The 27745-nt window shown below is 57.2% G+C and overlaps 1 protein-coding gene across 1 annotated transcript; it reads left to right on the plus strand.

Annotated features, from left to right (window-relative positions):
• The first annotated feature begins 2496 nt into the window (after positions 1 to 2496).
• Positions 2497 to 27553, plus strand: TKT (transketolase). The gene is made up of 14 exons (XM_028124489.2): positions 2497 to 2714; positions 12116 to 12233; positions 13108 to 13221; positions 13983 to 14080; positions 17554 to 17745; positions 19973 to 20091; positions 21551 to 21744; positions 22499 to 22663; positions 23749 to 23905; positions 24044 to 24174; positions 24864 to 24947; positions 25053 to 25146; positions 26465 to 26587; positions 27266 to 27553. Exons 1-14 carry the CDS (start codon positions 2608 to 2610, stop codon positions 27439 to 27441), a joined length of 1872 nt encoding a protein of 623 aa, XP_027980290.1. The 5' UTR covers positions 2497 to 2607; the 3' UTR covers positions 27442 to 27553.
• Positions 27554 to 27745: the final 192 nt, after the last annotated feature.

The raw sequence follows: 27745 nt of genomic DNA on the forward strand, positions 1-27745 counted from the left end.
CAGCAGGATGTCTGTGCCACCTTCTGTCCTCCAACAGGGCCCCTTTGTGTCTCAACTCCTGAAAAGGCTGGATAGAGGGCGTGGGCCTGAGCAGCCAGATTCCCTCCCTGCGGTCTCCCTGATGCTCTCTCCCTGGGTGTAGCTCAGGCAGTTGCTGGCTGTGTGACCTTGGGCAAATCATGCAACATTATATTTCCATCCCGCATTTACTGAGCGCCTGCTGTAGGAGACACAGTCATAGTCTCTGGGATAGAGATTTCCTGGGTGTGGCTGAGGACAAGACAGATGGGAAGTTGGGCTGCTGCGGGTCCAGGCCATGTGAAAGGTTCAGGAATGGCATTACCAGCTCAGGATATAACACGTGCAAAAGACTCTCAGTGAAGTGAGCTGAGTGTTTTTAAGGAAAGCAAGAAGGCTAGTGTGGCTGGAATGGAGTGGGGGTGGGGGGTATGGCTGGAGGAAATGGGAGAGAGGTGGGGGGAGAAGAGCATGCATATCTCAGGGGCCCAAAATTCATTCTAAGGCTGGAAGGAAAGCAATGGGGGCTTGGCTGGGAAGCAGCAGTTCTCTCCAGTAGCCATGGGGAGCACAAACCGGGGACTGAAGGAGGACAAGGGGGGTGGGAAGGAGGCAGAGGAGCAAAATGGCAGCTTGAAGCCAGGCAGAAAGCTGTGACCAGCAGGACCCAAGGTCTTCCTCTGGAGTGTCATGTGATTTATGAGGGGCTTGGGGCTGAATAATGACACGGGACCTGGGGTCAGGAGTACCACCTTGGAGATGCAGAGTGTTGGAAACACCTCCAGTCAGCCCAGGATTCTGGTTCTGAAGTGGACCCTGGGGAGGGCCCAGAGCCCCTGAAATATGGTTGAAGCCGGGATGAATGGGTCTCATTCACCTGGACCCAGGATGAGAAGAAGCTGTCCCTGGGGGAAGGGGGGGCTCCATCACTCCTGGGTCTCCAGAGCCACTTTGAGTTTTCTGCCACCGTCAGAGACTAGGGCGGGTGCAGATTGGCAAGGATTAGTCCCCTGGGCCAGATGGGGAAACTGAGGTTTGGGATTGGAAATCAGTGCTCTATGGAAAATAGAATTAAGAAGACACAGGCCTCTCAAGTGGTTTCAAAGCCTTGTCTTCTTTTAACAAACTGTTAGCAGCCTGAGGGCAAAGGTGTCCCCTGCCAGGCCTCTGACCATGGTACACCCTGGGGATACCTCACCCTGATTCTGCAGCCCTCACCAGCTATGGGGCCAGCCTTGGGTGGGTGGACCTCTGCAGGCTAGCTGCTGTGAGATGCCCCTCTTGGGGTCTGACCAGGCACCTGGGAACCAGACCAGTAGAGGAGCAGCCGACGAGCATTTGGGGGTGGGGTGGGGGACTCGTTGTCCCCCATGACCCAGAGCTCTGAATGTGGACTAGGCAAAGGCCACAGAGGGGACACAGGCAGGGCCTGTCCACTGGTACCTCCCTTGGCTCTCTCAGCAGCTCAGTATCAGGCAGTTCTGGTGCACATCCCTGCCCAGCCACCAATTTGAGGGGCCCCCCTTTATCTCTCTGCAAAATGGAGCTTCCTCCTGTGTAAGGCATCCACTCTAAAAGGTATCAACCTCATGGGGCATGGGTGTCGGGCATAAACAGTGTCTGTGATGGCAGTCCCCTCCCTACCCCCCACTATGGGGAGCCCCATTGCCCTGGGAGTCAAAGGGTCTGGTAAGAGCAGAGGTGGGTGCACCTGTCCCTACAGACTTGGATCCAAACCCAGTAGTCTCCCTAAGGGTCAGCAGTGTTATTAGGCCCTAATAATTTGTGAAAGGCCTACCACTTGTAATTTCTCAGTTAACATCAGCTGGTAGTATCACTACTACTGCTGTGATTCTCATTTTCATAATCCCCATCCCTCTTACAGGCCCCTAAATCCCTGGGTTTGCTCTCTTGGGGCTGAGGCTTGTAGATGGAGCCATTCTGCTAGGACGGAGCCCCGCATCCACCAGCTCTGTGACCTTGATTGATCCTACAGGTCTCAATTTGCTCATCTGTAAAATGGGTTACCAATGAGGGTTTCCCCCTCTCAATTCCACCCAGGGCTGCGTGGAGGGGAAGGAGGCAGTGAAGATGTGAGTCAGGCAAACCGAGCCCAGGCTAGAACGTGGAGTGACTATTATTATTACTTGTATGTGTAGTCAATTGCAGCAGGGCAGTTCTGCTTCAGGAGCCTGGCAGCCCGGGAGATGGGCCCAGCAAATGCCGGGGGACGGGCCGGGGGAAGGGAAAGTTAGGCAGGTGGATAGACTCGGGCTGGGTCCCTAGGCGCGTCCTGGCCGGGGCTTCCCGGAACGGCGCCGGAAGGCTCTGGCGCAGCTCGGGCGGCCGGGGGGCGGGGCGAGGGCGGGGCGAGGGCGGGGGCGGGGGCGGGCCGAGAGCTGCCCGCCGCTGCTCGGAGGCCTGGGGTGATGCCGGCGCGCCGCCCCCCGTGGGCGGGCCCGGGGAGTCTTAACGCGCCCCCGCGCGGTACCGGGCCTCGGCCGCCGCCAGTCGCCTCCGGAGCCGCCGCGCCGCCTCTCCGTGTCCGCGTCCTCGTCCTCCCCATCCTCCTGCCTGCCCGGCCGCGCCATGGAGGGCTACCACAAGCCTGACCAGCAGAAGCTGCAGGCCCTGAAGGACATGGCCAACCGCCTGCGCATCAGCTCCATCCAGGCCACCACGGCGGCCGGCTCGGGGTGAGTGCCCGCCGCGGAGCCCGGGAGGGCGCCGTTCCGGAAGCCGCGGTCACTGCGGGCGCGCTGGCTCCGTGTCGCGCTGCACGAAGCCTCCTCGAGGGAGGCGGCCGGGGCGCGGTCAGGTGGCGGGGACGCGCGCCTCGCCTCGCCCGGGCCGGAGGCGCCTTCCGCTGCGGCGCGCGCTCTCGCCCCGGCTTCCATCCGGTGGGCCGCCGGGCTCCCGCTGCGCCTCGGGCCGGCCCTGCCCCTCGCCGGGCGTCCCCGCCGCGCGGGGACGGGGCTCAGGAATCCTGGGCGGGGAGGCCACCGTGACTGCGCTGTCGCCGAGAGCCCGGCCCTGCGCTCTACACGCGCGGCCCTGTGTGGGCGCCACTGCCAACGTTCCACCTTGCGGATGGGGAGGGAAACCGTGGCCCCGAGTGTGAGTCAGTTGCCCAGTGTGACACACAGGGAGAGCTGGAATTGAAATGCAAGCTGCCCGACACGAGAGCGCCTGTTTTAATCCCTCATTTTGCAGGGAGACTGCCCTCTCCCCACCTCACACGACTTCTCCCCTTCGCCGCTTCTCGTTCCTGCCAGCCTTGGTTTGGGGTCCGAGTCTGGAGCAGGGCCTCTGCTGAGATGCCAGGCTTGGGGAGTGGGGAGGAAGGTGGCCATGTGGATGCAGAACCCGGGCACGCGGCGTGCAGGAGAGGTCAAAGATGTGACCTGAGGCTGGAGGCGGGAGGAGTGGGAGGGGAGACTTGAAAGGCTGAGAACCGAGGACCGAGTTCCAGGGCTGGGCCCGCTGCCAGATGCACTTTCCCCAAAGGAGGGACAGGAGGCCCATCCCCCAACATCCTTTCCCGCCAGCCTTTCTGGCTCGGAAGGTGCAGAAAGGCAGCTGCTGATCCCAAGGAGCCTCCTCTGAAAGTAGCAGGGCCGCTGATAATAACAGGCCACCTTGCAGCTGGAGGCGTTGGGGAGGTGGTTGGGAGGCTGAGCCAGTGAGTTACTTCAGAGGCTGTTTCCCACTCTGTAAAATGGGAACAATAGTAGCTCCCATGCACTGGATGGTCTCAAGGGTTCCAGCGCCACCCTTGGGCCCTGGCATGAGGCCTGGGAGACTGCACTGTGTGGGACTGAAGTGATAGGGGGTCGGGGGTGATTTCCAGGAATCCTTCCAACCAAGCTGTGTGCTTGGAACAATGACAAAATTCTAGCTTCTGGCCAGTGTCATACAGGATATATTATTAATGAGTAAATCTCTTTTGACTTTCAGGATGGGTACTCACTCACCGTTTTTGCCTTTAAGACATCCAGTTCTCGGAAGGGATTAGACCTCTCCTGGCAGGCGGCTTCTCTCCCACACCGACCCCATGAATGTTTTGGATCCATTATTTCCATTGGGTTTATGTCAAACTTACCCATTCTTTGTGATGTCCCTTGCCTAGGCAGGGATTTGGCTTACTCGTGGTGCCCACTCCATAGCCTGGCACACAGTAGGTCTGCACACCTTGTATTGCTTGCTGGGTATTACTGGGTCCCCTTCCCTTGACCATTTCAGGGGGTCACTCACCCCGAAGGGCTTTATTGAGCCCTACTGTGTGCTAGGAACTGTCTAGCCAGGCTCTTGGGGATCTAGCTGGAGAGACAGTAGCTAGACATGACCTGCAGACAATTACAGGGTCACCAAACACCCAAATAGGTATCCCTGGCGTGACACAGAGCGTCCTTTATTGCTAATCTTGCCTCGTGCATTTTGAGAATAACTGTTTGAGGGAGATGCTATTACATTTTCTGAGACCAGGGTGTTAGGCGAGTTGCCCAAGCTGGTCTTTGGTGGCTGGCTGTTCCGCGCTGCCCAGCGAGGGGCTTGTCTTGGTTGTAAGACTTCTGAGGCTGGCCAGGCAGGGCCAGGCTGGACAACAGAAGTTGGAAAGGAGAAGACAGGTGCAGTGATGGAGGGTATCAGTCGGGTCAGCTTGAAGGCACTCGGAGAAATGACGTAACATTACAACCTTAGGGGACTCCCAAAGGGAAGTTGGAGAGGGGATGACCAGGTGCGGCAATAGCAGATGTCAGTCAGTCTGGGGGCACCTGGAGAGAAATAACGCAACATTACAGCTATGGGGAGGCTCCCAAAGAAAGGGGTGTGGGGTGGGTCTCCTGGGACTTTGTTAGGTAGTTAAAAATCTACAGGCAAAAGATACAGTTTGTATTGGCTGAGAGTTACATCCAGGTTTACATTGTAATGCCTTTGGAGGAACTCCCTGAGCTCAAAAAGTATCCAGTCGCCAAAAGAGAGTGTCTGAGCCTGATTCCTGTGTGTTTGCCAGTGTGTAAAGATGCAGGGGAGACTTAGAGAACAACTTGTTTTTTCCAGTAGGAAGTAATGCTGCTACACAACCACTGTCACAAGAGGGGTGGTTAGGGGTATGTGCTGAGCGGTGTGTGTGCACCAGAGATGGCCACAGAGGACTTGGGGGCAGGGCACTGTTCCCGTCCTTGGATGTTCGCCTTGAGGCCCTGCCCCAGTCTGGGCAGTAGCCACAGCTACTCCCCTATTGTGGGGAGCTGACACCCTGGGGTCTTTCCATGGTCCCCCCCCCCAGGGGCTGCGCTCACACATTCTGGGTTCAGGATGCAGGGAGGTCCTGATTTCTTGGTAGCTTTCCCGTTTCTGTGCCATCGCTGACCCAATGTCCATGGAGCTCCGCAGACCCTCGGCAGTGAGGACACCGGCCTCTGTGTCGGAGGAGCTGAGGGACAAACACCTCACAGAGAGCCCTTTGTGGAAGCAGCACTGACAATGGCCGGAGCTGCTCCGGGGTCCTGTCCCTCCACATGCTGCGGGAACTGTGGCAGGGGCCAGCTCGTCCAGGCTTTACAAAAGTGAAACCTGGTGGCCTCATCAGAAGTGGCCTGGCTGCTGAGGCTGGTGATGAAGCTTTTCTAGTTCTCATCCACCCGGGCTCGGCTTTGGCATTGTCCAAACAGCGCTAAGTGTTGTCTGTGGACCCCTTCGGAGTTAGGCCTGAATGGCGGTGGGGGCTGTGCCTTTAACGAGTCCCCAGGGCTCTGACCCAAAGTGTTGGGAGGGCTGCCTGGGGCTGTAATGTCTGGCCAGACCTGGCTGGTGGGCACCAGGAGACAGGAACCTAACCCCAGCTCTGTTCTGAGCGGCTGTGCCCTTGTCAGGAAGGCCCTTCCCATCCCAGGGAAGTTTCTCCATCTTTAAAGGAGAAGTCCATAGATAGGTGATTTTTCCAAGTGGCTCCCTCAGGGGTGGGATGTGGCAGAGTGGAATGAGCAAGCTCTGGGGTCCTGCCACCTGCTGTTAGGGGTTCACATCCTGGAGGATCCAGCACCTGCTCCCCAGCTCTGGCTTTTGGGGATGCTTTGGCCAAGTGCTCAGAGGGCCCCTTCATGGCCCAGGCCCCTTTGAGTCTCTGGCCCCATGGAAGCCCTGTCTTTTGGGGCAGAAAGCTGCTGCCAGGGCCTCCTTCTCCTTTGGGGCTGCTTTCTACCCCAGCCTGGTGCTGACTGAGGCAAGAGTGCAGCCCGTTGAGATTACCCCAGCAGCAGCAACATTTCCCAACTCGGTGTGAAAACACGAGGCTGTCCTAGAGTGACTCAGTTCTTTGCCTGAGTGACCTCTGAACTCAGCAGGGCTGGTGGTCCGTGTTTCTTGAAACCGGGAATCTGCTTAGGGTCTGGCCGAGATGTTTTCATGGTTTCTCATCAGCCCTGACTGCATCGTGGCCCCCATCAGAGCTCTGATCCCTGCACTTTGCTTTGTTAGGCAGGCCTGTGGTCACTAGAGCCGGGTCCTACAAAACCCGGAACTTTCTTGTTGCCACAGACCGCCGCTATCTGCCCTGGATGTCCGGGGCACTCTGAGGGCTGGGACCTGCCCAGGGGTGGGTCCTTAGGCAGTCCCTGTGCTCTTGTCAGGACAAGATGAGGCAGGGTCTGCTCAGAGTTGAGGGGGGCCTGTGGGGGCCGAGGTGACAGACTCCAGCAGCAGGTGGGTCTGGCTGACTAGGACGGTTCTGTTTGGGCTTCTTGCTCAGAAGTTGCACTTGGAGCCTGAATGAACCTCTGAGGGCTGCACAACTGGACGGGGGAATGTGGACATTTGAGAACTTCCTCTGCTGGCTGCTCCCCATCTTTTATCCTCCTTCGAAAAACAAATCTGCAACAGCTCTCTTGAGGTGTCACATGCAAATCATAATATTTTACGTGTACAGTTCAGTGGCTTTTAGTAAACTTAGTAAATTTTTTAAAGATTTTATTTATTTGAAAGAGAGAGCGAGCGAGCGCGAGCAGGGGGAGGGGCAGAGGGAGAGGGAGAAGCAGACTCCCTGCTGAGCAGAGACCTGACTCGATCCCAGGACCCTGAGATCATGACCTGAGCTGAAGGCAGGCGCTTAACTGACTGAGCCACCCAGGCGCCGCATAAATTTAGTAAATTAACAGTTATTTACAATAAGTTTTAGGGAGTTTACCACACCCAATTTTTAGGACACTGCATCACTCCTGAAAGGTCCCTCGTGCTCATTTGCACCATCCCCAGCTCCCAGGCAACCACTAATCTACTTTTTGTAAATCTAATTCTTCTGGACATTTCATGTCAGTGGAATCATACAGAATGGGATTTTGGGGGTCTTTTTTCACTTAGCGTGTTTGGAAGGTCCTGCATATGGTAGCATGTGGCAGTACTTAATTATTTTTATTCCTGAATATTCCGTTGTGTGGATATACCTCATTTTATGTGCTCATCAGTTTCTCTTAGCATTTTGCTTGTGTCCTTGCTCTTCTAATGGTAGAATTTGTGACCTTGGGCAAGTCACTTCCCTTCTGTGGGCCTTAGAGGTCCCATCTTCAAAATGAGGAAGAGGTTAGACTTAATCTCTGATACATTAAACGAAAATACTGAACAACTGCCATTTTTCTGGGAACTGTGCCAAGCTCTTTACACACACACACTGCCTCATTCAGCGAGGTTCTGTTACTATCCCCAAGTTCACTGGGGCTCAGAGAGGTCACATCCCTAGGATCTCAGAGCCAAGATACATCACTTAATCCATTCGTGCATTTTGTGCCAGGTGCTGTTCAGGCCCAAGGCTACAGCAATGAAAAGGCTCAAAATCCATACCTTTGTGGAGCTTGTGTTGCAGTAGGATAAACAGGCAGTAAATAGCCATGTCATGTCAGGTGGTGGCAAGTGTAAGTGAGGGGAAGAAGAGGTATTTGTAGATAGTGTGGTCAGGGAGGGCTTCTCAGAGGAGGTGGCATGGGGGTTAAACCTCGGAAGAAGCGCTGTGAGGCCTGGAGGCAGAGTCTTTCCAGCTAGGGCAGTTCTGGGAACAGGAAGAGCAAGGACTGCTTCCAAGGGTCGCTTCCGCCCTGCATCCTGGGGTTCCCTTCTGAGTATTTTTATTTAAATAAATATATACCTCAAAAAGAATGTAAATGAGGCATATGTGTTATAAATAATACACCTGGATGTGCCTACCACCAAGCTTAAGAACTAGGACATTGCAGTGCTTTAAAACTTCCGGGTGTGCCCCCTCCTCCAGAAAGAGCTCCACCCTGAATTGTGCATTTTCATTCCATTGTTTTCCTTATCATTTTATAACATTTGTATATTTCCATAAATAGGATGGTCTTCTCAGGTCTGCAGATCTTCTGCAGTGCACTTTGCTCACATGGTATAGTTGTGAGAGAAGGTTGGTGTTGGATCTGTGTAGTTCACTCATTGTCACTGCCCTGCAGAGCATTCTGTTATATGAGCATAGTGTGATTACCCTATTGTGCTGATGCACACGTGGGTGCCTCCAGGTGTGGCCACTGCAGACAATGCAGAGACAGCCGCTGTCCTCCCTGGAGCATACCTGAAGCGAGGCACGTGCACATTTGGCTGGGGGAGTGTTTCTGTGATGTAGTTGCTGGGCCTTAGGGAATGTGCATCTAACCCTGCTGATTGATTTCTTTGTAACCGTTAAAAGATGACTCGGGTTTTCTATTTCTTCTTGAGTCAGTTTTGGTAAGTTATTATTATTTTTTTTTTTTTGGTAAGTTATTTTTTCCTAGACATTTTTCTGTTTTGAAATTTATTTGCATCAGGTTGTTTGGAGTAGCCTATCATCTGTTAGGCCTGTCTTTCTTTTTTTTTTTTTTAAGATTTTATTTATTTATTTATTTATTTACTTATTTATTTGAGAGAGCAAGAATGAGAGAGAGAGAGAGAGCACATGAGAGGGGGGAGGGTCAGAGGGAGACGCAGACTCCCCGCTGAGCAGGGAGCCCGATGCGGGACTCGATCCCGGGACTCCAGGATCATGACGTGAGCTGAAGGCAGTTGCTTAACCAACTGAGCCACCCAGGCGCCCTAGGCCCGTCTTTCCATTTTGGGGACTTACCCTTTCTTTTTCTAGATCCTGCCTTGTCAGAAGTTTACTAAATTTATACTCTTTTTTTTTTTAGGAGCTAACTCTTAGCTTTGTTTTTTGTTTTTGTTTTTTTTTTTGGTATATTTGCTTCCTATTTCATGAGTTTCTATTCTTTATTATCTTTCTACTGTCTTTTTAAGTTGTTTCTTAGCTATGGGTTTTCAATTCTTATGGTTTTTACTTTCTTCGTTGGGTACTACATATTTCTTTTTCACAGCAGATTATTTCTCTTTGTACTTCTACACACTGAGGCTTGCCTCTGTGAGGCTGTTGTAGGTGCTTGGCCTCCCTGGTTTGTTCATTTGCCGAGGAGCCTTGCGACTCCTTGTGATGTGGGCCCAGCTGGAGTATGGCAGGAGAGGGGTCATTTTATGGAGCTAGCAGCCATATGTCTTGGTAATGGAGAGCAGCCTCGCCGAGGGGTGAGGGACCTTTTCTCTCCTCCTGCAGGGAAGCTGGTGAGCAGGTGGAGTGTGTGCTAAAGGGAAGAGAGTGGGAACGCCTGGAAGAATGTGTCCTCCGCTAGGTGGGACCTTTGAGACACTTAGGCCTTGCTCTCCCAATCAGTGCCCCCTTCATAGACTGAATAAACCGGGACTGGAAGTGTACTGTTCAGGCCAGTGCAGGTTTGGGACAAACTTGTAGGCCCCTGTGCATCACAAAGGGTAGGATGGAAAGTGTCCTACATTCCCCACGCTGCTCCCCCAACCTGTCTAGCCAGTTTGCATCCATAGGTGTGTCACAACACCTGGGGGGGGACTCCACCCACAGATGTCCCCCTCCCCCCAGACAAGTTGGGGTTGCAGGGGAAGCCACAGGCTCCATACACTCTCGGCCCTGAAGGCCCTGTAGTAGGTTGAGCTTACAAGTAACCATCTCAGTCTTTGGCTTGGTTCTTCCCTCCTTTCTGTCCCGTGGTCCTCAGGGCGTCACGGTTCCCACCAGCACATGAAGAGTTGGAAGCACCAAGCGGTTTGGCATCTGGTCTTCCAGGAGATGGTGGTGGCCAGTGATGAACTGGCTTCACATGCATTATCTTATAGGGCCTCCCCACGCCCCCACCTAGCATCCCCATTTACAAATGAAGGAGCTGAGCCTCAGGGAGGTGAAGCACTTGGTCTGTATGTCTTGTCTCTGTGGGTACAAGGACAGGCAAGCAGTGAGGCCAGGATGCGGGCTTTGGAGGGAATAACCCTGTAGGCTCGCCCCTCATGGACCTAGTAGGGAAGGGTTACTCTTCAGCTTCTGGTGTCTCTTCCTACCTGACCTTCTCCCTCCCACCACGTCTCTGGCCAGGACTGGGCATGCTTCCACCACGTGTAGAAAGGGCTTGTGCCACATCATCGATCCCTGAAGCCCCTGTGGGGGAATGTTGCCCTGGGCTCACTGGGTGGGCGGGGCAGGGGGAGCTCCTGCGTCTGTCTGCCATCTGTCTGCCCGCCTTCTCCCCTGCGCAGGTTGGCCCACTCTCCACCCACCCCCTTCCCCAGCTCCTCCTCATGGGTTCAGCACATTCTGAGACAGGATCCTCAGAGACTGGGCTGCCCTGGGAGGCCGGGGAGGCAGGAGGTCAGCCTGACTGGTGTTGACTGGGCTGTCCTCCAGCTAAGTTCAGCACGAGGGATGAGAGGGAGGAGTCCCAGCCCCACAGAGCAAGGTTTCCTATTTATGTCTCCTCACCTCCCTCTTTCAGGCCTAGTGTCTTTTCCCCATGACCGGGAGTTCATAGAGATGGCTAAGTATAAGCTGAGTGTGTGCTGGGAACGTGGTACTAAACCAGCATGGACAGTTCTGGGTTTCTCTACTAATGTGTCTGCGCTGGGAGTGACTCACCCCCTAACCCAGTATGGGGGGCCGACTGGCAGGGGAGGAGGGAGGCACGTGAACTCCAGGTGCTGCATGTGCGCTTGGGTTTGGCATCGGGCATGTTTCCATGTCAGACCTCCGAGCAGCTCCGAGGGCTGCACTAAGCTGCATGGAGCAGGCGGCTGGGAGCCACGTGCCCCGAGGCTGACCTGTTCACAGAACTGTGGACCAGGGAGACGGCGGGGCCAGCCAGGAATTCCAGCACGTCCTGGCCCCCCGACTGGCTTACTCGCAAGGGTCCTAAGAGACCTCAACGAGTCTCCGCTAAGGTGTGGAGCATTTTCTGTTGTTCATGCAAATTGTTATTTGCAAGGAACTGCATTTAGTAGAGCAAAAGGCAAAAAAAAAAAAAAAAAGGAGACCCCTTGACCCCACCACTCCAAGGCTGGAAGGGCAGCCTCTTGCTTTTGTCTGCCCTTGTGACAGGCAGAAAGGGTTGTTATTTTTCCATGATCGGAGCCTTTGTCGTGGAAGATGAGATAATATGTGTTGCCTTTTAAATTCTGCACAAAAGCTTGGCTCCTAACGGCTAGCCTTTCCCATGCCAGTTGAAAAACGGCCAAGTAGCCCAGTGATGCCTCGGAGAGTCCGAAGCCCCACATTCCCAGCTGCCAACTCCAGGTACTGAGGCTGCTGGGAGCTTTGTGGCCATTCTATGAGCCTTCCCCCCTTGCCGCCTGCCCATGGCCTGAGAGAACCAGCACCTCTGGTGGCTGGGAAGGCAGGGTGTCCCTCACGAGTGGGCAGCATCCTGAGCAGGGCCCCTGGGACATAGCTCGCTGGCCAGACACAGCGGGGCTGCCGCTAGAAGCGGTGAGGTAGGATCTAGGCTCTACCCTCCAGCCTCCGCGCTGCCTTGCACTGGGTCCATTCTGGGCTCCAGGAGAGGGTGACCCCGTGCCACCCATAGTGGCGTCCTTAGGACCCCACGCAGCCCTCCCAGGAGCAGGATTACCCAGCAGCTCTCTGATTAGCCAGGCCTGTGGCTCCTCGGCATATGCACCCCTAGGTCCCCCCGTATGTGGGCCGGGGGTGAGCCCTGTCGCCCCAAGGCTCGGGGCCGTGATGCATGGGTCTTGTCTCTCTCCTGGCCCACAGCCACCCCACGTCATGCTGCAGTGCCGCGGAGATCATGGCTGTTCTCTTTTTCCACACCATGCGCTACAAGCCTCAGGAGCCCCGGAACCCTCACAACGACCGCTTTGTGCTCTCCAAGGTAGGAACCCAGCCGACCACCCTTCACCTGGGCCGGGTGGTGCATGGGCCCTGGAACAATGAGAAGGAACTGGCAGCGAGGGATCTCTGAGGGGACCTACCCCCTGGTGTCAGCCTGGCCCCAGCCCACCCTTTCCACCCACGCTCCCTGTCTACCGGCCCGGCCTGGCCCCCCTCCTTGGTGCCTTACTCTGTGCTGACCCAGCCGCTGTACTTAAGCCGAGTTAAGAAATAAACAACTGAATTCATCGGGGACCGTGAAAATGATCTGCCAGATGTTCTGCCCCTGTTTCATGTGAATAGGCAGGACTCAAGTCCAGGTCTGGGGTACAGCTTTGAGGCTTGGTGCACATGTCTTTCTGTGCTGGGCCGGCGCCCCAGGGCCCGTGCTTGCTGGCTGGGGAGTGGGGGAGCACTGTAGCAGGCTTTGGGCCGAGGCACCGGGTCCTGCCACTCATGCATGAGACTCCCAGCCACAAACCATGCCACGGACCCCTGAAATCCACCTGCACCCAGGCCTGGCCCCGTGGCCTCTGGGCTCCCGGGGCAGGCATGAGAGCTTAGAAGTCTGTCCAAGTCTCTCCCATGCCAGAAACCGGGGATTAGGGCGGCCGGCTGCCTGCTGGGGTTTTGGCATCGGCAGGCCTCACAGCTGTGCACCCCCTGCACCTGTCCCAGGGCCCATTCGGCCTTGGCTGTGGTTAGCTTCGGACTGCAGAGGGACGGAAGGCGGATGTGGCCTTCACTTGCCACCTCCCTGAAAGGGCTGACGGGCTCATCCAGACCCCACTTTCAGTGTGCGGTGGGAACAGCCCCCCAGTATCAGCGCCCCAGCTGATGCCCCCTCCGCTGCTCATCCCTCCCACCCTCAACAGGGCCACGCGGCTCCCATCCTGTACGCTGTCTGGGCCGAGGCCGGCTTCCTGCCTGAGGAGGAGCTGCTGAACCTGAGGAAGATCACCTCTGACTTGGACGGGCACCCCGTCCCGGTGAGCACACCCCACCAGAGCAGCACCCTCTGTGTCCACTTCTGTTTTTCAGGGCATGTGGGAAGGGAAGGCGGGGTGCCCACTGAGAAACTGAGGGTGTTGAAAGTGGGAGAAGAGGGCGTTGAGGTGAAGGAGGAAGGAAGTAGGTGTCTCCAGGGCATACTCTTCACCCCAAGCTGGTGCATAAGGGCAAGGCCTTTGGAGGCCCTAGCCCAGGGGTCAGCTGCAGAGAAGACCTCTCCCCAGCCCCACACGCCCAGCCTCCCTGCCCCATGGGGCCGCCCTGGCCTTGTCAGCGCAGCTGGGGAGAAGAGGTTCACCACGAGGTCAATAAGGGGGTTGCAGCGGGTGCTGGGGACACCCTGGGGAAGGGTCCCAGCTTACTCCCTGAGGTGCTGGCCCCTCCAAGTGTTTAAAGTTCATAGGTTACCATGAAAACTCATCTCTCATCTGGGCACCGGCTGGGGCTAGATGTTTCATGAGTCTTGTGATGGATGGGGGTGAGGTGGGTGATGTGGGAGCCTGAGGTCACCCAGCTCCCTTGTGAGCACTGCTGGTATGTGAACCGCACCCACCGTTACCGTTCCTGGAGAGTGAGAGCTCACACTCCAGGTGCAGGCTGCCCTGGAGCCCGGCCTTCCTGCACACCCAGCCTGCACCTGGGTCAGGGGGCCCTGAGGCCGGGGGCCTGGGAGGGTGGGTGGGTTAATGCTCCTGCCCACTCTTTGCTGTGAGTAACTGTGGCCCTCTTGCTGTGACAGAAACAAGCCTTCACCGACGTGGCCACTGGCTCCCTGGGCCAGGGCCTTGGGGCTGCTTGTGGGATGGCCTACACGGGCAAATACTTCGACAAAGCCAGGTAAGGTGGGTTTGTGGCTTCTACTCCCCAGCCCTACCCTCAGTAGTTTTGGGAGGGGTCCTCAGTGGCCAAGCCTTAACCACTGCCCCCAGGTACCTGCTCTTGGGCCCCATGGCCCTGTTGTCTGACGAAGCGCCACATGCCCAGGCTCGAGCCACTCGCCTTTATCTTGGAGAAGGGGATTATGTGTTCTGCAGGGCTCTGGGCATCCCCGAGCCCCACCTGTCAGCCAGGGAAGAGACAAACACTGGGGAGAAGGACCTGCAGAGGGTGGGCAGGCAGCCTGGTCTAGCGCGGGGCGGTTTGGAAGAGAACCCCATTGTGGCAGATCGCAGTCACAAGGCTGTGTGGTCTGATTTGGCCTGCAGACAGGTATCTTTATTGGTAAGGAGGGGAGAAGAGTTGGCTGCAGACTCTTAAGGAAAGCATGCGTCAGATGGCTCCTTCATTCCTTTACTGACTGGGACCCCGCGCTCAGTGTTGTATAGGGTTTCACCCCGATAAGCCCCCTGAGGGCTGGATCGTGACATGCGTACACGTACCCCTCTCACAGATGGGAAACTGAGGTAAAATGCTTGCCTTGTGGTGGAGGCAAGATCTGAACCCAGGGTGTGTATCCAGAGTATGTGAAGAGTCCCCAGGTTGCTCTGAGGGACCCGTGAGTAGGAGGATACCTAGAGGAGGGGCCGGTGAAGCCTGGCCTGCAGGTGGCAGGAAGGGCCCAGCTCTGCAGCTGGGCTTCCCCAGTGCCCTACAGTCCATCCCACTGGCAAGAGAAGGGCCATAGGCAGGGCAGTCATGATGGTGTGGTGGTGACCGTGGGCCCAGAGAAGAGAGGGACCGCCGCGAGCACCTACTTTACGCCCCGGGGGGTGGGGGAATCCTGAGACCGCTCTCTAGGAGCGGAGCCGAGGCTGTGAGGCCTTCCAGACCCTCTTGGGGCCAAGCTCAGCTCCACCAGAAGCGATTCCCCGTGAAGTGAAGAAAGGCACAAAGAATGGATGTATGTTTAAGAGTGTTTTACTTGGCACAGGACCAGAGGTGTGAGTTAATTACTCCCTACAGATGCTTGAAGTAATTCCCTGTGAAGGGTCATTTCCTGACCCTAACATAATGGAACAAGCCAGTGTAGGGAGAAGTTGAGCTGGGTTCCCAGCAGCCGGGGTCGGCGAAGGCTCAGGCCCTTGGCCTGTACCTTGTAGGGAGGAGGGGGCCGGGCCGTCCGGGCAACTGCCCTGCTCCCGGAGCTGGGGGCCCGACAGACTAGATCTGGCCGCCGGTCACGTCTCTCCCGTCCGCCCACCAGGGAGCGTAGGTCGAGTTGGCTCTTTCCTTTCTCTTTGAAATAGTTTTGTGTGAATTATCGAATACCAACTCCTGTGAAAAATATGGAAACGTGTTAAAAGGAAATGAACGTTTTCCTATTCTCAGCTGCCTCCCATTTGAATCTCCCTTAACATAGCCTATTTCCTCTGTGTTACTGTGAGAAGAAACTTAGGGATTGGTAACCTCGTGAACTCCTCAGTGGCCAAGCCTTAACCATGGCCCCCAGGTACCCCCTCTTGGGCCCCATGGCCCCATTGTCTGACGAAGCGCTTAGTATGTATACAGTTGTGCGTTCTGCTTTTTAGAACAATAGAAAACTCTAAACATGGTGCACATTTTCTCCCCTAACTGTCAAGAGCTGGTTTTAACGATTGCGTAATGTTCTTTTTGTTTTATGGATCTGCTGTAACCCGTTGGGCAGGCCTGTTGTGGTGGGACATTTGAGGTGCTTTTCAAACACGTCTGGGGCACACGTTAGGCTCCCTTGTCTTCAGGGTAGTTCATGACTGTGGGCCTTGGCAGCCCCCACTCCAAATCCAGAGCTTTAAAATACACAGCCTCTGCAGGCCTCCCCGGCATCTCCTTGGCGACCCTAGCACGCCCTCCTGACCAGAGCCTGAGGCTGTGTTCCACCCTTGGCCCCAGTCTGCCTTCCACAGCAGTGGGTGCGGGCTTGGGAAGGCGGCCTGTGTGTTTCCCTGGAATCTCTTCCCAGGTAAATCAGATTCCCTCCAGTCTCTCTGGCCTTGGCGCCGTTAGGCTGCTCACTTTGGGGAGCTGCTGTGCCAGATGCAACCCCCTGCAGCGTCTCTGGGCCCCCACTGCAGCACACAGAGGGGAGAGGAGACCAGGACACGGCTTCAGATAGGCCCCTGCGAGTGCGGGCCCCGAGACCCCTGCTCTTGGCCCAGGACCCGGGGCCCTGGCCTGCTGGAGGCCACAGAAGGGAAGGCACGGGCAGAGGGAGGATAGAGGAGCGCTCCCTGACCTGGCAGCCAGCAGCAGTGCTGAGTCATGCTGACTGTGTGCCCTGGCCGTCCCCCCCCCCCCCCCCCGGCCTCTTCCCCAGCTCTAGGGCTGTTGCCTGCTGCAGCAGCCAGGCGGCTGTGTCCCCTCTGAGCCTGTCCCTGTCCCCACACAAGCCTCACTCCGTGGGGCCACACAGCTGGACGCTGGGCCGGGAGCGGGGAGAATGGCCAGGCCCTGCACTGCTCCAGCTGTGTGCGTTCCTAGACAGCAAGGAGTGGACCTCGCGGGCCAGGCGGTCAGACCTGTGTTTGAATCCCCGCTCGGCTCCTCCCCAGCTGTGTGACCTTTAGACAAGTCCCTTGACCTTTGAGCCTCTTTTCTTATCTGTGTGATTTGGGAGTAACAACTGTACTTACCTCAAGGACAGGGCCGCTCGGCAAGGGGAGCCCCTGGGTGCCACGCGCCGGCCTGGGGATGATGGGGCCGTGTCTGTCACCCTCCCTGGGGTCCAGAGCAGGCTCTGTTCACTGGGTAACTTGCCCCAAGTTCAGTGCTCTTTTTACCAGGTGCCACTGCCTTTGAAGCCATTGTGGTTGCCTTGTTGACCCAGGACAAGGCTCCTGGGGTGGAGGTAGGGCTGGGCATGAACCTTGGGGTGAGAACTAGCCTTGGAACCTTGGGGACAGCCCATCCTATAAGGCACTGTTCCCACCATGATCCCGGTCCTCAGCTGCCCTTGTTAGTGACCCATCTCCCACCTGACAGCTTACCCTGGGATGCTCCTGGTGGCACATCTTGAGCTCCCCAGCCCACTCCTGGGATCCAGTCCTCAGGGCTCCCAGTACTCCTAGTTCCTACATGGGTGGAGAGAAGCAGACCCACCCCATGCAGGTGGCTCAAGCCCTGTCCCCGCGGTGAGAGTAGTTGCCCCCCCTCCTGCCACCAGTTCTTGCTCATTTTACTCACGCCCTAATAACCCCTCTTCTCTGGATCTTAGAGAGCAGAACCCTGGATGTGGACGCGGGGTGGGCAACAGGGACCTGACTGATGGCACTGTTGCATGTCACATGTCACTGCTGCTCCCGTCCCCAGGGGGACAGGCTCTCCGGGAGGGACAGGCTGGCAGCACGGTGCCCCGGGTGAGAGGGGCTAGCCCCTGACCCACCGCCTCTCCACAGCTACCGCGTCTACTGCATGCTGGGAGATGGGGAGCTGTCCGAGGGCTCCGTGTGGGAGGCCATGGCCTTCGCCAGCATCTACAAGCTGGACAACCTGATTGCCATTCTTGACATCAACCGCCTGGGCCAGAGCGACCCCACCCCCCTGCAACACCAGGTGGACGTCTACCAGAAGCGTTGCGAGGCCTTCGGGTAAGTACGGGGCTCTGGCCCGAGCTGGGAGCTTTTCAGATTCAGGGCCTGAGTCAGCCAGAGGCCATGCCCTGTCTAAAGAAGGGGTCTGTTCTTCAGCGTTTGGCTCACAGTTTCAGACTTAAAGCGGCCACCCAGGCCACCAGCCTGGAGCTGTGGGCTGAGGCCCAGTGTGAGTGAGTTCCTTTACTGGCGAGGCTGTGGGAGAGGACAGTCCTCAGAGCATCCACATCCATGTAACGTGACTGCACCCTTCCTCGCTGGGTCCTTGGCTGAGGTGGGACGAGGGGCCCCGTGTGAACTGGGCCAGCTCCGTGAGGCTAAGGGACATGTGGCTCTTGAGGGGTTTGAGCCTCCGTCTGGGGGCCGCCTCCTGTGCCAGCCTGCGGGGGCAGAACAGGCCGCCTAAGTGGGGCACGGGGTCTTCCGACCTTCGCCGTGGGGCGTGAGTGGTTTTGAGAATTCAGAGTTCCATGTTACAAAGCAGGGAGGTCATCTGGGTGGGTGTCAGCCAGAGGGCCCTCACCTCAGTGTCCCTCTCCTGCCCCAAATAAAAGCCGAGCTGCTGTTGCGGCTCCAGGGGACCTGGGCCCCCACGCTCAGCCTCAGCTGAGGAGTCCGGAAGGCCCTGGGCCTCCAGGGCCACCCTTTGTAGATGAGTCTGCCTGGAGAAGGTCGAGGTGGGATTGCGGTCCCTGGTTACACAGCAGCCGCGGGTTTGTTATCTCTGATGACTGACCTGATAGAGAAAGCGAGGAGAGGAACTCTTCTGTCAGACGGGAGGAAACTGGGCCGCCAGGTGTCCCAGGAGCCTCCTCAGGCCACACCGGTTGGGGGCCTGGAGCGTAACCCTGGCAGCGTCCCTGGGTCTGTAACCTGCGTCCTGAAGTCCTGGTTGTGTCACCAGCTTGCCTTGTGACCTTGGGGAGGTTAGCCCGTCCTCAGTGTCAGTCTCCGTTTACGTGTCTATAAAATGGGGGCAGCCACGGTGCCCCAGGGGTCGTACTGAGGCTTCGGGGGGTTCGTATGTGTGGTGCTCGGCCCGGGGCCTGCACAGAGTGGGCACTCAGTACACGTTAGCGGCTACGTGATTACTCTTAATGTGACCGAGTCCCAGAAAGGACTGCCTTAAAGAGAAAGTTTGCCCTGCCCCGGCTCCTTCCCTTACATGTTTGGCGGCCTGGCTCGTTTTTCTTTTCTTTTTTTTAAGATTTTATTTATTTATTTGAGAGAGAGTGAGTGAGAGTGAGAGCACAAGCAGGGGGAGCAGCAGGCAGAGGGAGAGGGGGACTCCCCGTGGAGCAGGGAGCCCGATGCGGGGCTCCGATCCCAGGACCCTGAGATCATGACCTGAGCCAAAGGCAGATGCTTAACCGACTGAGCCACCCAGGCGCCCTGGCCTGTTTGATAAATGTTTCCAGCACCTCACATCCAGCATCTGTGGAGTAACCAGATGCGTTCCCTAAATAAAAGTTGGGCCAAAACGTTCTTGAAGAATCTAACAGCAGACAGATTCCAGACCCAGGGCATTATCCCCAATGCAGCGTTCAGGAAACGAGTAGATTTCAGGAAACAAGTAGATCAGGAGCGAAAGAGAAAATAAATGAACCAAGCTTTGAAAGAGAAGAAAATCTTACTTAAGAAAGAGAAAGAAGGGCGCCTGGGTGGCTCAGATGGTTAAGCGTCTGCCTTCGGCTCAGGTCATGATACCAGGGTCCTGGGATCGAGCCCCGCATCGGGCTCCCTGCTCCGCGGGGAAGCCTGCTTCTCCCTCTGCCTCTCTCTCTGTCTCTCATGAATAAATAAATAAAATCTTAAAAAAAAAAGAGAGAGAAAGAAAATCTTTCAGAGGCAAGTAGGAGGAAGTAAAATAATTTAAAAAGGATAAAGAAAAAATAAAACCAAAAGTGGAAACAAAGTCTTTAGTGTTTGGTTTTTTTTTTTAAGATTTTATTTATTTATTTGACAGAGAGAGAGCCAGAGAGCACAGGTGGGGGGAGCAGCAGAGGGAGAGGGAGAAGCAGGCCTCCCGCGGAGCAGGGAGCCTGATGCGGGGCTCGATCCCAGGACCCTGGGACCGTGACGTGAGCCGAAGGCAGACGCTTAACGACTGAGGCACCCAGGCGCCCCTTTAGTGTTTCCCACACCGCAGCCATGCGGCAGAGCGAGGGCAGCCCTCCCCCGGGGGCCCGGCCCCTGCCGCTCACTGTCGCCCATCTGTCCGTAGCTGGCACACCGTCATCGTGGACGGACACAGCGTGGAGGAACTGTGCAAGGCCTTCGGCCAGGCCAAGCACCAGCCGACGGCCATCATTGCCAAGACCTTCAAGGGCCGGGGGATCCCAGGTTCGTCCTCAGGCCCTTCCTCCCCCACCCCACCCCCGCCACTGGGCCCTGTGGCCAACCGAGGCGGTGGGGGTTTCCACTAGGGGGCGCGTCTCTGAGGTCCCATGTCTGGGGAAGTGCCAGGCCTTTGGCACCTTACTTACACCAGGTGCTCTGGGCTGGGGAAGGGGGAGCCGGGGACGCTGTGCTCCGTGAGGGAACTCAGCGGTCCGCGTGGCTGAGCCAGGATTGGAGCCCAGGTTGGGCGGGAGGACCCACGGGTAAGGAGAAAGGACAGGTGTGACACAGTCCCCCACACCCTCCTCCGGTGTCATCTGCACCGCATCCAGCTGTCTGTCCTGAGCGGAAGGGCTGACACAGAGTCCAGAGAACCTGGGAAGACCGGGTTCTCCCTGAGGAGGTAAGCGGGGAACCCTGCGCACAGTGGTAAGGGGCCGCCAAGGTCCTGTATGGGCAGAGAGCCCGGAAGGGTCTGGAGGGTGGTTCCTGGCTGGGCCTGAGAGTGGTGCAGGTATAAGCCGCTCCCCAGCATGCAGGCCCCTTGGACTCCAAACCCTTTGGGCAGAGGCGGCCCTAGCCCCTGTTAGACATGGGAAAATGTGGCTAAAAGGGGTCAGGCACTTGCCCAGGCACATGGGGCCTAACTGCAGACCCTGGGCCAGCTTCTCTGTGCCACACGCCCCCCTCTGGCCCACCTGCCCACGTGGACTTGGGGCAAATGAGGACATGCACTGCTGTGTGGGAGAAGGTACACGGCTCTGGAACCTTCCAGGGAGGGGACAGATGTCGAGGAGAGGACTCTGGGGTATTGTCACCACCTGGCATGGATGCCTCAGGTGTTAGTGCCAAGTAGGGTCTGGAAACCTCAAAGCTTCTGGGGGCTCCTGGGGGCCTATAAGGGGGCTGGGTGCTATGTGGGAGAGTCAGTCCTCAGCTTTGCCTGGGCTGAGATGACCTCGGTGGGGGGGGCGGTTCTTAAGCCTCACTGGTCCCGACACAGCAAGGCAGCATGGTGAGGGATGCTCCTGGATGCCATTCTGCACACCAGTGCACTGGGAGACCTGGGTAGTGCTCACCCTGCCCTGGGCCTCAGCTTCCCCTCTAACAGCTAGGCTCCCTCCTGACCGGCCCATTCAACAAATTGAGCAGGATTTCTGCAGCAGGTCCCTCCCTGCAGGTGGGGAGGTGGTGCAGAGGCTCATGCGTGCCGCCCCCCCCCCCACACTTGACTGTGAGCCAGCTCCTGGAGACCTAGCAGCTGTTCGGTGGGTGCCGAGCACGCGGACTCCTGGTCACCCAACCAGGGTCACCCAACACGGGGCTCTTCACGGCGTTCCTACCCTGGCTGAGGCCTCCTGGCTTGCCCTCAGCTGTTGGAGAGTCAGCCCCACAGAGCGGTTTCCTGGTCCTCAGGAGCTATGGTCTTAACCGGGCCCTCTCCCCTCCTCTGTCCCCACAGGGATAGAGGATAAGGAGGCTTGGCATGGGAAGCCCCTCCCCAAAAACATGGCTGATCAGATTGTCCAGGAAATCTACAACCAGATCCAGAGCAAAAAGAAGATCCTCGTGACTCCCCCGCAAGAAGATGCCCCTTCAGTGAACATCACCAATATCCGCATGCCCAGCCCACCCAGCTACAAAGTTGGGGAGAAGGTACGGAGTTGGGCCTTGCTTTTCTGGTCTGGCTGGGGTGGCCATGATTCTCTGGTTCCCTGAGGCTGGGGCCGAGATGTGTCTTTGGGGGGCTGGGAAAGGGAGAGAGGAGAGATTAGTTCAGAGCGAGGAGGAATCCTAGGTGTTGATCCTGCCATCTCCTCCGTGGGGACAGCCAACTGTGAAATTACTTACCTGCAGAGGCTCAGGGCAAGAGACTGGCCCACAGTCACACAGCAAGCTACTGGCAGCACTGGGATCAAAGCCCACAGCACCTGATCTTATCCCCTTATCTCTGGCCCTTCAGCCTGAGTCCCTAGGTCTGAGCTCAGGACTCCCCCGTGTCTGGCCTAGCAGAGCCTAGGCAGGCCTGTCCTGCTCCAGGGCCCTCCTGCATATGAACCCACACCAGGCTTCCCGACTGCCTGGCCCCCTGTGTATCCCTGTACAGAGCGGGGTAAGCTCAGACCTCTGTCACAGGGTGCTGGAGCATCTTCCGCAGCTCCAGTGGCTCACAGCTGGGCTGGGAATCAGGGCCTCTAGGGACTTCGGAGACCTCCAGTGTAGAAGTTCCCACTGGCAACCTTACAGAACTTACATTTCCACGGGACTGTGTGTCGTTGGACTTCCCTTTTCCACCCTCATTTTAATGCTTTTCCTCCCTAAAAGCTGTGACCTCCAGGGGCTGACCCAGGCTTCTGGCCACATGCCTACCCCAGTGCTCAGGGCACTTCCCATGCTCTCCTCCTCACAGGTAGCCACCCGCAAGGCCTATGGACAGGCCCTGGCCAAGCTGGGCCGTGCCCACGACCGCATCATCGCCCTCGATGGGGACACCAAGAATTCCACCTTCTCAGAGATCTTCAGAAAGGAGCACCCAGACCGCTTCATTGAGTGCTACATTGCTGAGCAGAACATGGTGGGTGCCCGGGGTGGGCGGGTGGGCATAGGGCCAGCCACAGCCTGGGGCTGAGGTTGGATGGGTGTGGGGCAGGGCTGAAGTCCTCCTGCTCCTCTGGACTGTGGTGGCAGTGCTAGGAGCCTGCTGGAGGTGAGCCCAGCTAGACCCCAGGAACAGCTAGGACCTGGCATTGACCTCAAGTAACTGCAGCGGCGAGGGAGAGGAATGCATGTGTGATGCTCGGGAGCAAACGTACTGGATGAGCGTACAGACAGGAGAGCTAAATGGGCTGCAGGTGCACACCTGGACTGCTGTCTGTAGGCCACGTGTGGCGGTCAGGGGGCTGTCTCTTGGGGTAAAGGCCTTCCAGGTGGTAGGGCAGCCCCAGTCACAAGGTTGGAACATAATGGGTCCAGCAGCCATGGCCGTCTCGCCGAGGAGCCCAGCTTGGCCTGCAGGCCCCTAGCACCTAGAGCTTCCTCTCTCTGAAGGCTGCCAGGCCCTACCATATCCAGAGTTCCTTCTCTAGCCGTACTTGAACTTGTCTCTCTGGGGCTTCTGGTCTTGGCAGCTGGAGGGTTCAGACTAAACTGGCACGGTGTGTGGGCTAGGGAGGCCACAGCAGGTGGCTCACGTCAAGTGGCAGGTTCCAGAGCTGATTTGGAGCCACGGCCTGCCGGGATTTGGGTCTGGAGCTTCCTCAGGCATAGAAGTGCAGAGGGAGGACTGGTCTCCACAGAGGGCTGGGGTTGGCGAGGACGACGGAGACAGGGTTTGCAGAAGCCTGGGAAGGATGGAACCTCTATGTCCGAGCCTCCTAGCCTACTCTGTGAAAGGCCTTCCTTGTTTGCTAGGAAAAAAATGATCCCCAGGAATATAATTTTAAGGAGAATTTTTGAAGTGGTCATTTCAAATCAAAGGAGTTGATATCAGACAGACTGTGGAATCCATGCGTACACAGGAATCTCTTGCATGGGAAGAGGAGAACTTAGTTACTAGGGTGACTAAATCCCCCAACCTTCAAGAGGGGCGTGAGCTCCTGGGCTCCCCGGCCACCCTCCCCCTCCTCTTTGGGGCTGACGCTGTCCCCGTCTGCTCCCCAGGTCAGTGTCGCGGTGGGCTGTGCCACACGCAATAGGACGGTGCCCTTCTGCAGCGCTTTTGGGGCCTTCTTCACACGGACCTTCGATCAGATTCGCATGGCGGCCATCTCTGAGAGCAACATCAACTTCTGTGGTTCGCACTGCGGTGTGTCCATCGGTGAGTTGAACGGGGCCAGGAGGCTTGCACCTGTAACTTCTCCGGACTTCTGGACCAGGAGGTTGGGGGCGGGGGCGGGCAGGATTCCGTTCCATGGGTGAGGGGCTGACTTCCGCTGTGTCCTGTCCCGCACCCCAGGGGAAGATGGGCCCTCTCAGATGGCTCTGGAAGATCTGGCCATGTTTCGGTCAATCCCCACTGCAACGGTCTTTTACCCAAGTGACGGGGTGTCTACAGAGAAGGCGGTGGAATTAGCAGCCAATACAAAGGTTGGTCACATGGCCATTCGCGACGTGGGGGTGGGGGTCAGCATGCCGGCGCAGCGCTGGCCATTCACTGCCCCGCGGAGTGTCTCCTGACCTCGCCACTGGTGTCTGGGGCTTGTAGAAGTTAGACCAGGAAACACAAAATACACGCCACCCTTTCTGCTGAGTGGCAGACGTTGCTGACTGGTCACTGAGCCCATGAGAATCCTGGCAGCCCGTGTCTGTCTGGCTGTTGATGCCTATCTCCTCCCCAAGTTGGGCTCTCCAAGACAGAGAATGAGCTGGGTAACATGAGCCACAGTGTCATAGACCAGAGCACCCTGCAGGTCCCCTTCCTCTGCCAGACGCACCGTGCAGGGCACCGTGCGGGGCGCAGCCCCACTCAGAGACCAGCCTACCTGAAAGAAAAGCTGTTTTCCATGTGGGGCTTGGGGCTGGCAAAGCCGTGGGGCTGCTCTCACTCAGGATGAGTGTCTGGAGGGGTGCATGCTGCAGAGGACAAGACTGTCCCTTTTCCTGGGGGCGAGGGTCGGGGTAGCCTGCATGAGGTGGCTTCACACACACCCGTGGGGACGCCGGGGTGGTGGAAGTTTGCGAGTGAGAAGCAGTGGTCTTTCTAGAAAGAATCCACTCCCCAGGGCTGCCCACGCATGCCATGTCCTGTCATCCTTTGTCACTGTGTTTCATTCTAGGGCATCTGCTTCATCCGGACCAGCCGCCCAGAAAACGCCATCATCTATAACAACAATGAGGACTTCCAAATCAAGCAAGCCAAGGTCAGTCCTGCTCACGCCCCAGTGAGACCCCAAAGCACGCCTGAAGCCAGGGCCCGCCCCTGGCCACCAGTCCGTGAGCCTCATTGGCCCCGGTGTCCTTCCCAGGTGGTCCTGAAGAGCAAGGATGACCAGGTGACTGTGATTGGGGCCGGAGTGACCCTGCACGAGGCCTTGGCTGCTGCCGACCTGCTGAAGAAAGGTGAGGGGGCACCCAGCCAGTCTTAGATCAGGCGCCGACGGTTTACACGGTCTTGGGGGTAAGAAGGAATTTCATTCGATTAAATGCTGATAGTAATAAAAGGCACCTTGTATAAACACAGGGCTTGAACTCACGACTGCGATCAAGAGTTGGACGCTTAACTGACTGAGCCATTCAGGCACCCCACTGAAGCCACCTTTTGTTGAGCACTTATGACTATGCAGCCAGTGTGATGGGGAGAGCCGGGGCTGTGGTGGCCACAGGCCCTACCCCTGCCCCATGGCCCTGGAGTTGAGGTGCCCCAGCACGGTGGTCCGATCAGCGGTCCTAGAGCCTGCCAGTAGGCCTGAACTGATTATTCAGCATCTCCATGCCTCAGTTTCCCCATCCATAAAGTGGAGATAATGTCACCTTCCCGGGAGGGCTGTCCTGAGGATTTAATACATGTGACCTAGCGTTATTATTATTATTATTATCATCACCATTGCAGGCTCACAAATGTTAGCTACTGGCATGGTAGGGGACATAGGAGCTCCACAGAATCACAGCGGATGCCACGGTGTAGCCGTGCTGAGCAGAAAGGATAAGGCAGACAGGGTGTCCTTAGGAAAATGACCTCAGATGTGAGTAGGAACTGATAAGCAGAGGCCCGGGCAGAAGGAACAACGTGTCCAGAGCTCCAGGGAGCTGGATAGAAGCCAGGGGGAGGCCCAGCCCTGTCAGGGATGGAGATCCCGAGGAGGGCTTGAAGAGGCATGGCGGAGCCTGACTCGTCCTTCTGAGGCCATTCGGCTGGGTCCCCGCCTGACCTGTGCCTGCAGCCGCAGCTCCCCTCCCCTCCCCCGGCGAGCCCCTGGCTCTGTCTCACATCAGACACTGGGAACTGTCCTCCGGCTTCCCCTGCATCTTCAAAGGCGTCCGGGAAGATGAAGCAAAGCTGTGTGGGCACCTGCCAGGCCACGCGGTGTTCTCTGATGGTCCAAAGGCTGAGATCCTCTGGCCCAGGATGTGAGGCGAGAGAGAAGGGCATTTCTCTTCCCTGAGACCAGATGCTCCGAAATCAGGGGGTGCAGGATGCTAGGGGACATGGGTATCACAGATAAGCAGAGGGAGGGGGCAAGCCACTGGGGGCGCTAGCAGACACCGCCCAGATCACGGGAACAGAACGACAGCTTGCCTCCCCAGGATAGGGACAGGCCCAGGCCTTTAACTGTGTGACAACTCTTGGGACACCCGCACTGACCTCACCCATGCAAGGACACACCCACAGCACCCAGCGCCCCCCCCAGCCACGCCCCTGTGTTTTCTCCTCTCACAGAGAAGATCAACATTCGTGTGTTGGACCCGTTCACCATCAAGCCCCTGGACAGGAATCTCATCCTTGAAAGCGCCCGTGCTACCAAGGGCAGGATCCTCACCGTGGAGGACCATTACTATGAAGGTAACAGGCCGTGTGCCAGAGAGCCAGGGGCGGACGGGTCAGGGAAGGGCTGGGGGCACAGGGCCACAGGCAAAGGGCCGCAGAGGGCTGGACGTCCCTCCTTCATCCTACCCCAGGACGGCAGCTGGGACTCGGCCTCCTGTTGGCCCCAGGCTTGGCCAGGGACCCAGCAAACTTGGCTGCTGGTATGGCTCCTTGGAGCCCCTGCTGCCCAGGTTGCCCAGAAGGATCTTGACTTTGCTACTAAGAGGAGAAATGTGGCTTGTGTGCCTGACATAGTTGAGCGTTCAGTCTGTGGTGCAGAATTTCTGCCTTCTACGGGTCCTTTGCAAAGCAGCCCTCCACAAGCACACACCACCCCTCCTCCAGGGCAGGATCCGGGGAAAGAGATGGACTTAGACTCTGGGGTCAGGTACAAATGCTCATTCATCCAGGACAGCTGCCCGGAGCATGGTGTTCAAAACGATTCAGAGGCCACATTTGGGCTTAGGAGGACACATAAGTATGATCGATTGATGATGTCTGCTCTGGCTACGGGTATGGGGGAGGGTGGTGGATGTGCTGTCTCCGTCTTCTTTGGGCAAGGGAAGAAACTCGGGTCGGCCAAGGGCCGAGAACGCCGCACCCACTGCTCACCCTGAAGCCACACCCCTGACTCGTCTCCTTTCCTTTACACAGGTGGCATAGGCGAGGCAGTGTGCTCTGCCGTAGTGGGCGAGCCTGGCATCACTGTCTCCCGCCTCGCTGTGGGCGAGGTACCAAGGAGCGGGAAGCCAGCCGAGCTGCTGAAGATGTTTGGCATTGACAGGGACGCCATCACACAGGCCGTGAGGGACCTTGTCGCCAAGGCCTAGGGGGAGGGTAGGGGGGTTGAGAGAGGGGTTCTCCACATTCCTGAAATTCTGGCAAAGGTGCTCAAAGATGTACGGAGAGGAGTGATAAAATATATGTTTTGAGAAAAATGAATTGGCCTGGAAGCGTTTATTTGAGAACGCAGCCGGTGCTGGTAGAGGGCAGAGGTGAGACGTCTGAGTCTTGGGCAGTCACCCTCCCCTGGGCCCAGCGTCTGCCCTCAACCACCAGAACTGCGGCTCCCCCCAAGCACCACCAGCAGACCTTCGACCGCGGAGGCTGGAACCCACTCTGGCCTCACCCTCA

Source organism: Eumetopias jubatus, unplaced genomic scaffold, assembly GCF_037043125.1.
Source record: "Eumetopias jubatus isolate StellerSeaLion01/CBP00866 unplaced genomic scaffold, mEumJub1_p1.0 scaffold_1, whole genome shotgun sequence".
In the NCBI taxonomy this organism is placed as follows: domain Eukaryota; kingdom Metazoa; phylum Chordata; class Mammalia; order Carnivora; family Otariidae; genus Eumetopias; species Eumetopias jubatus.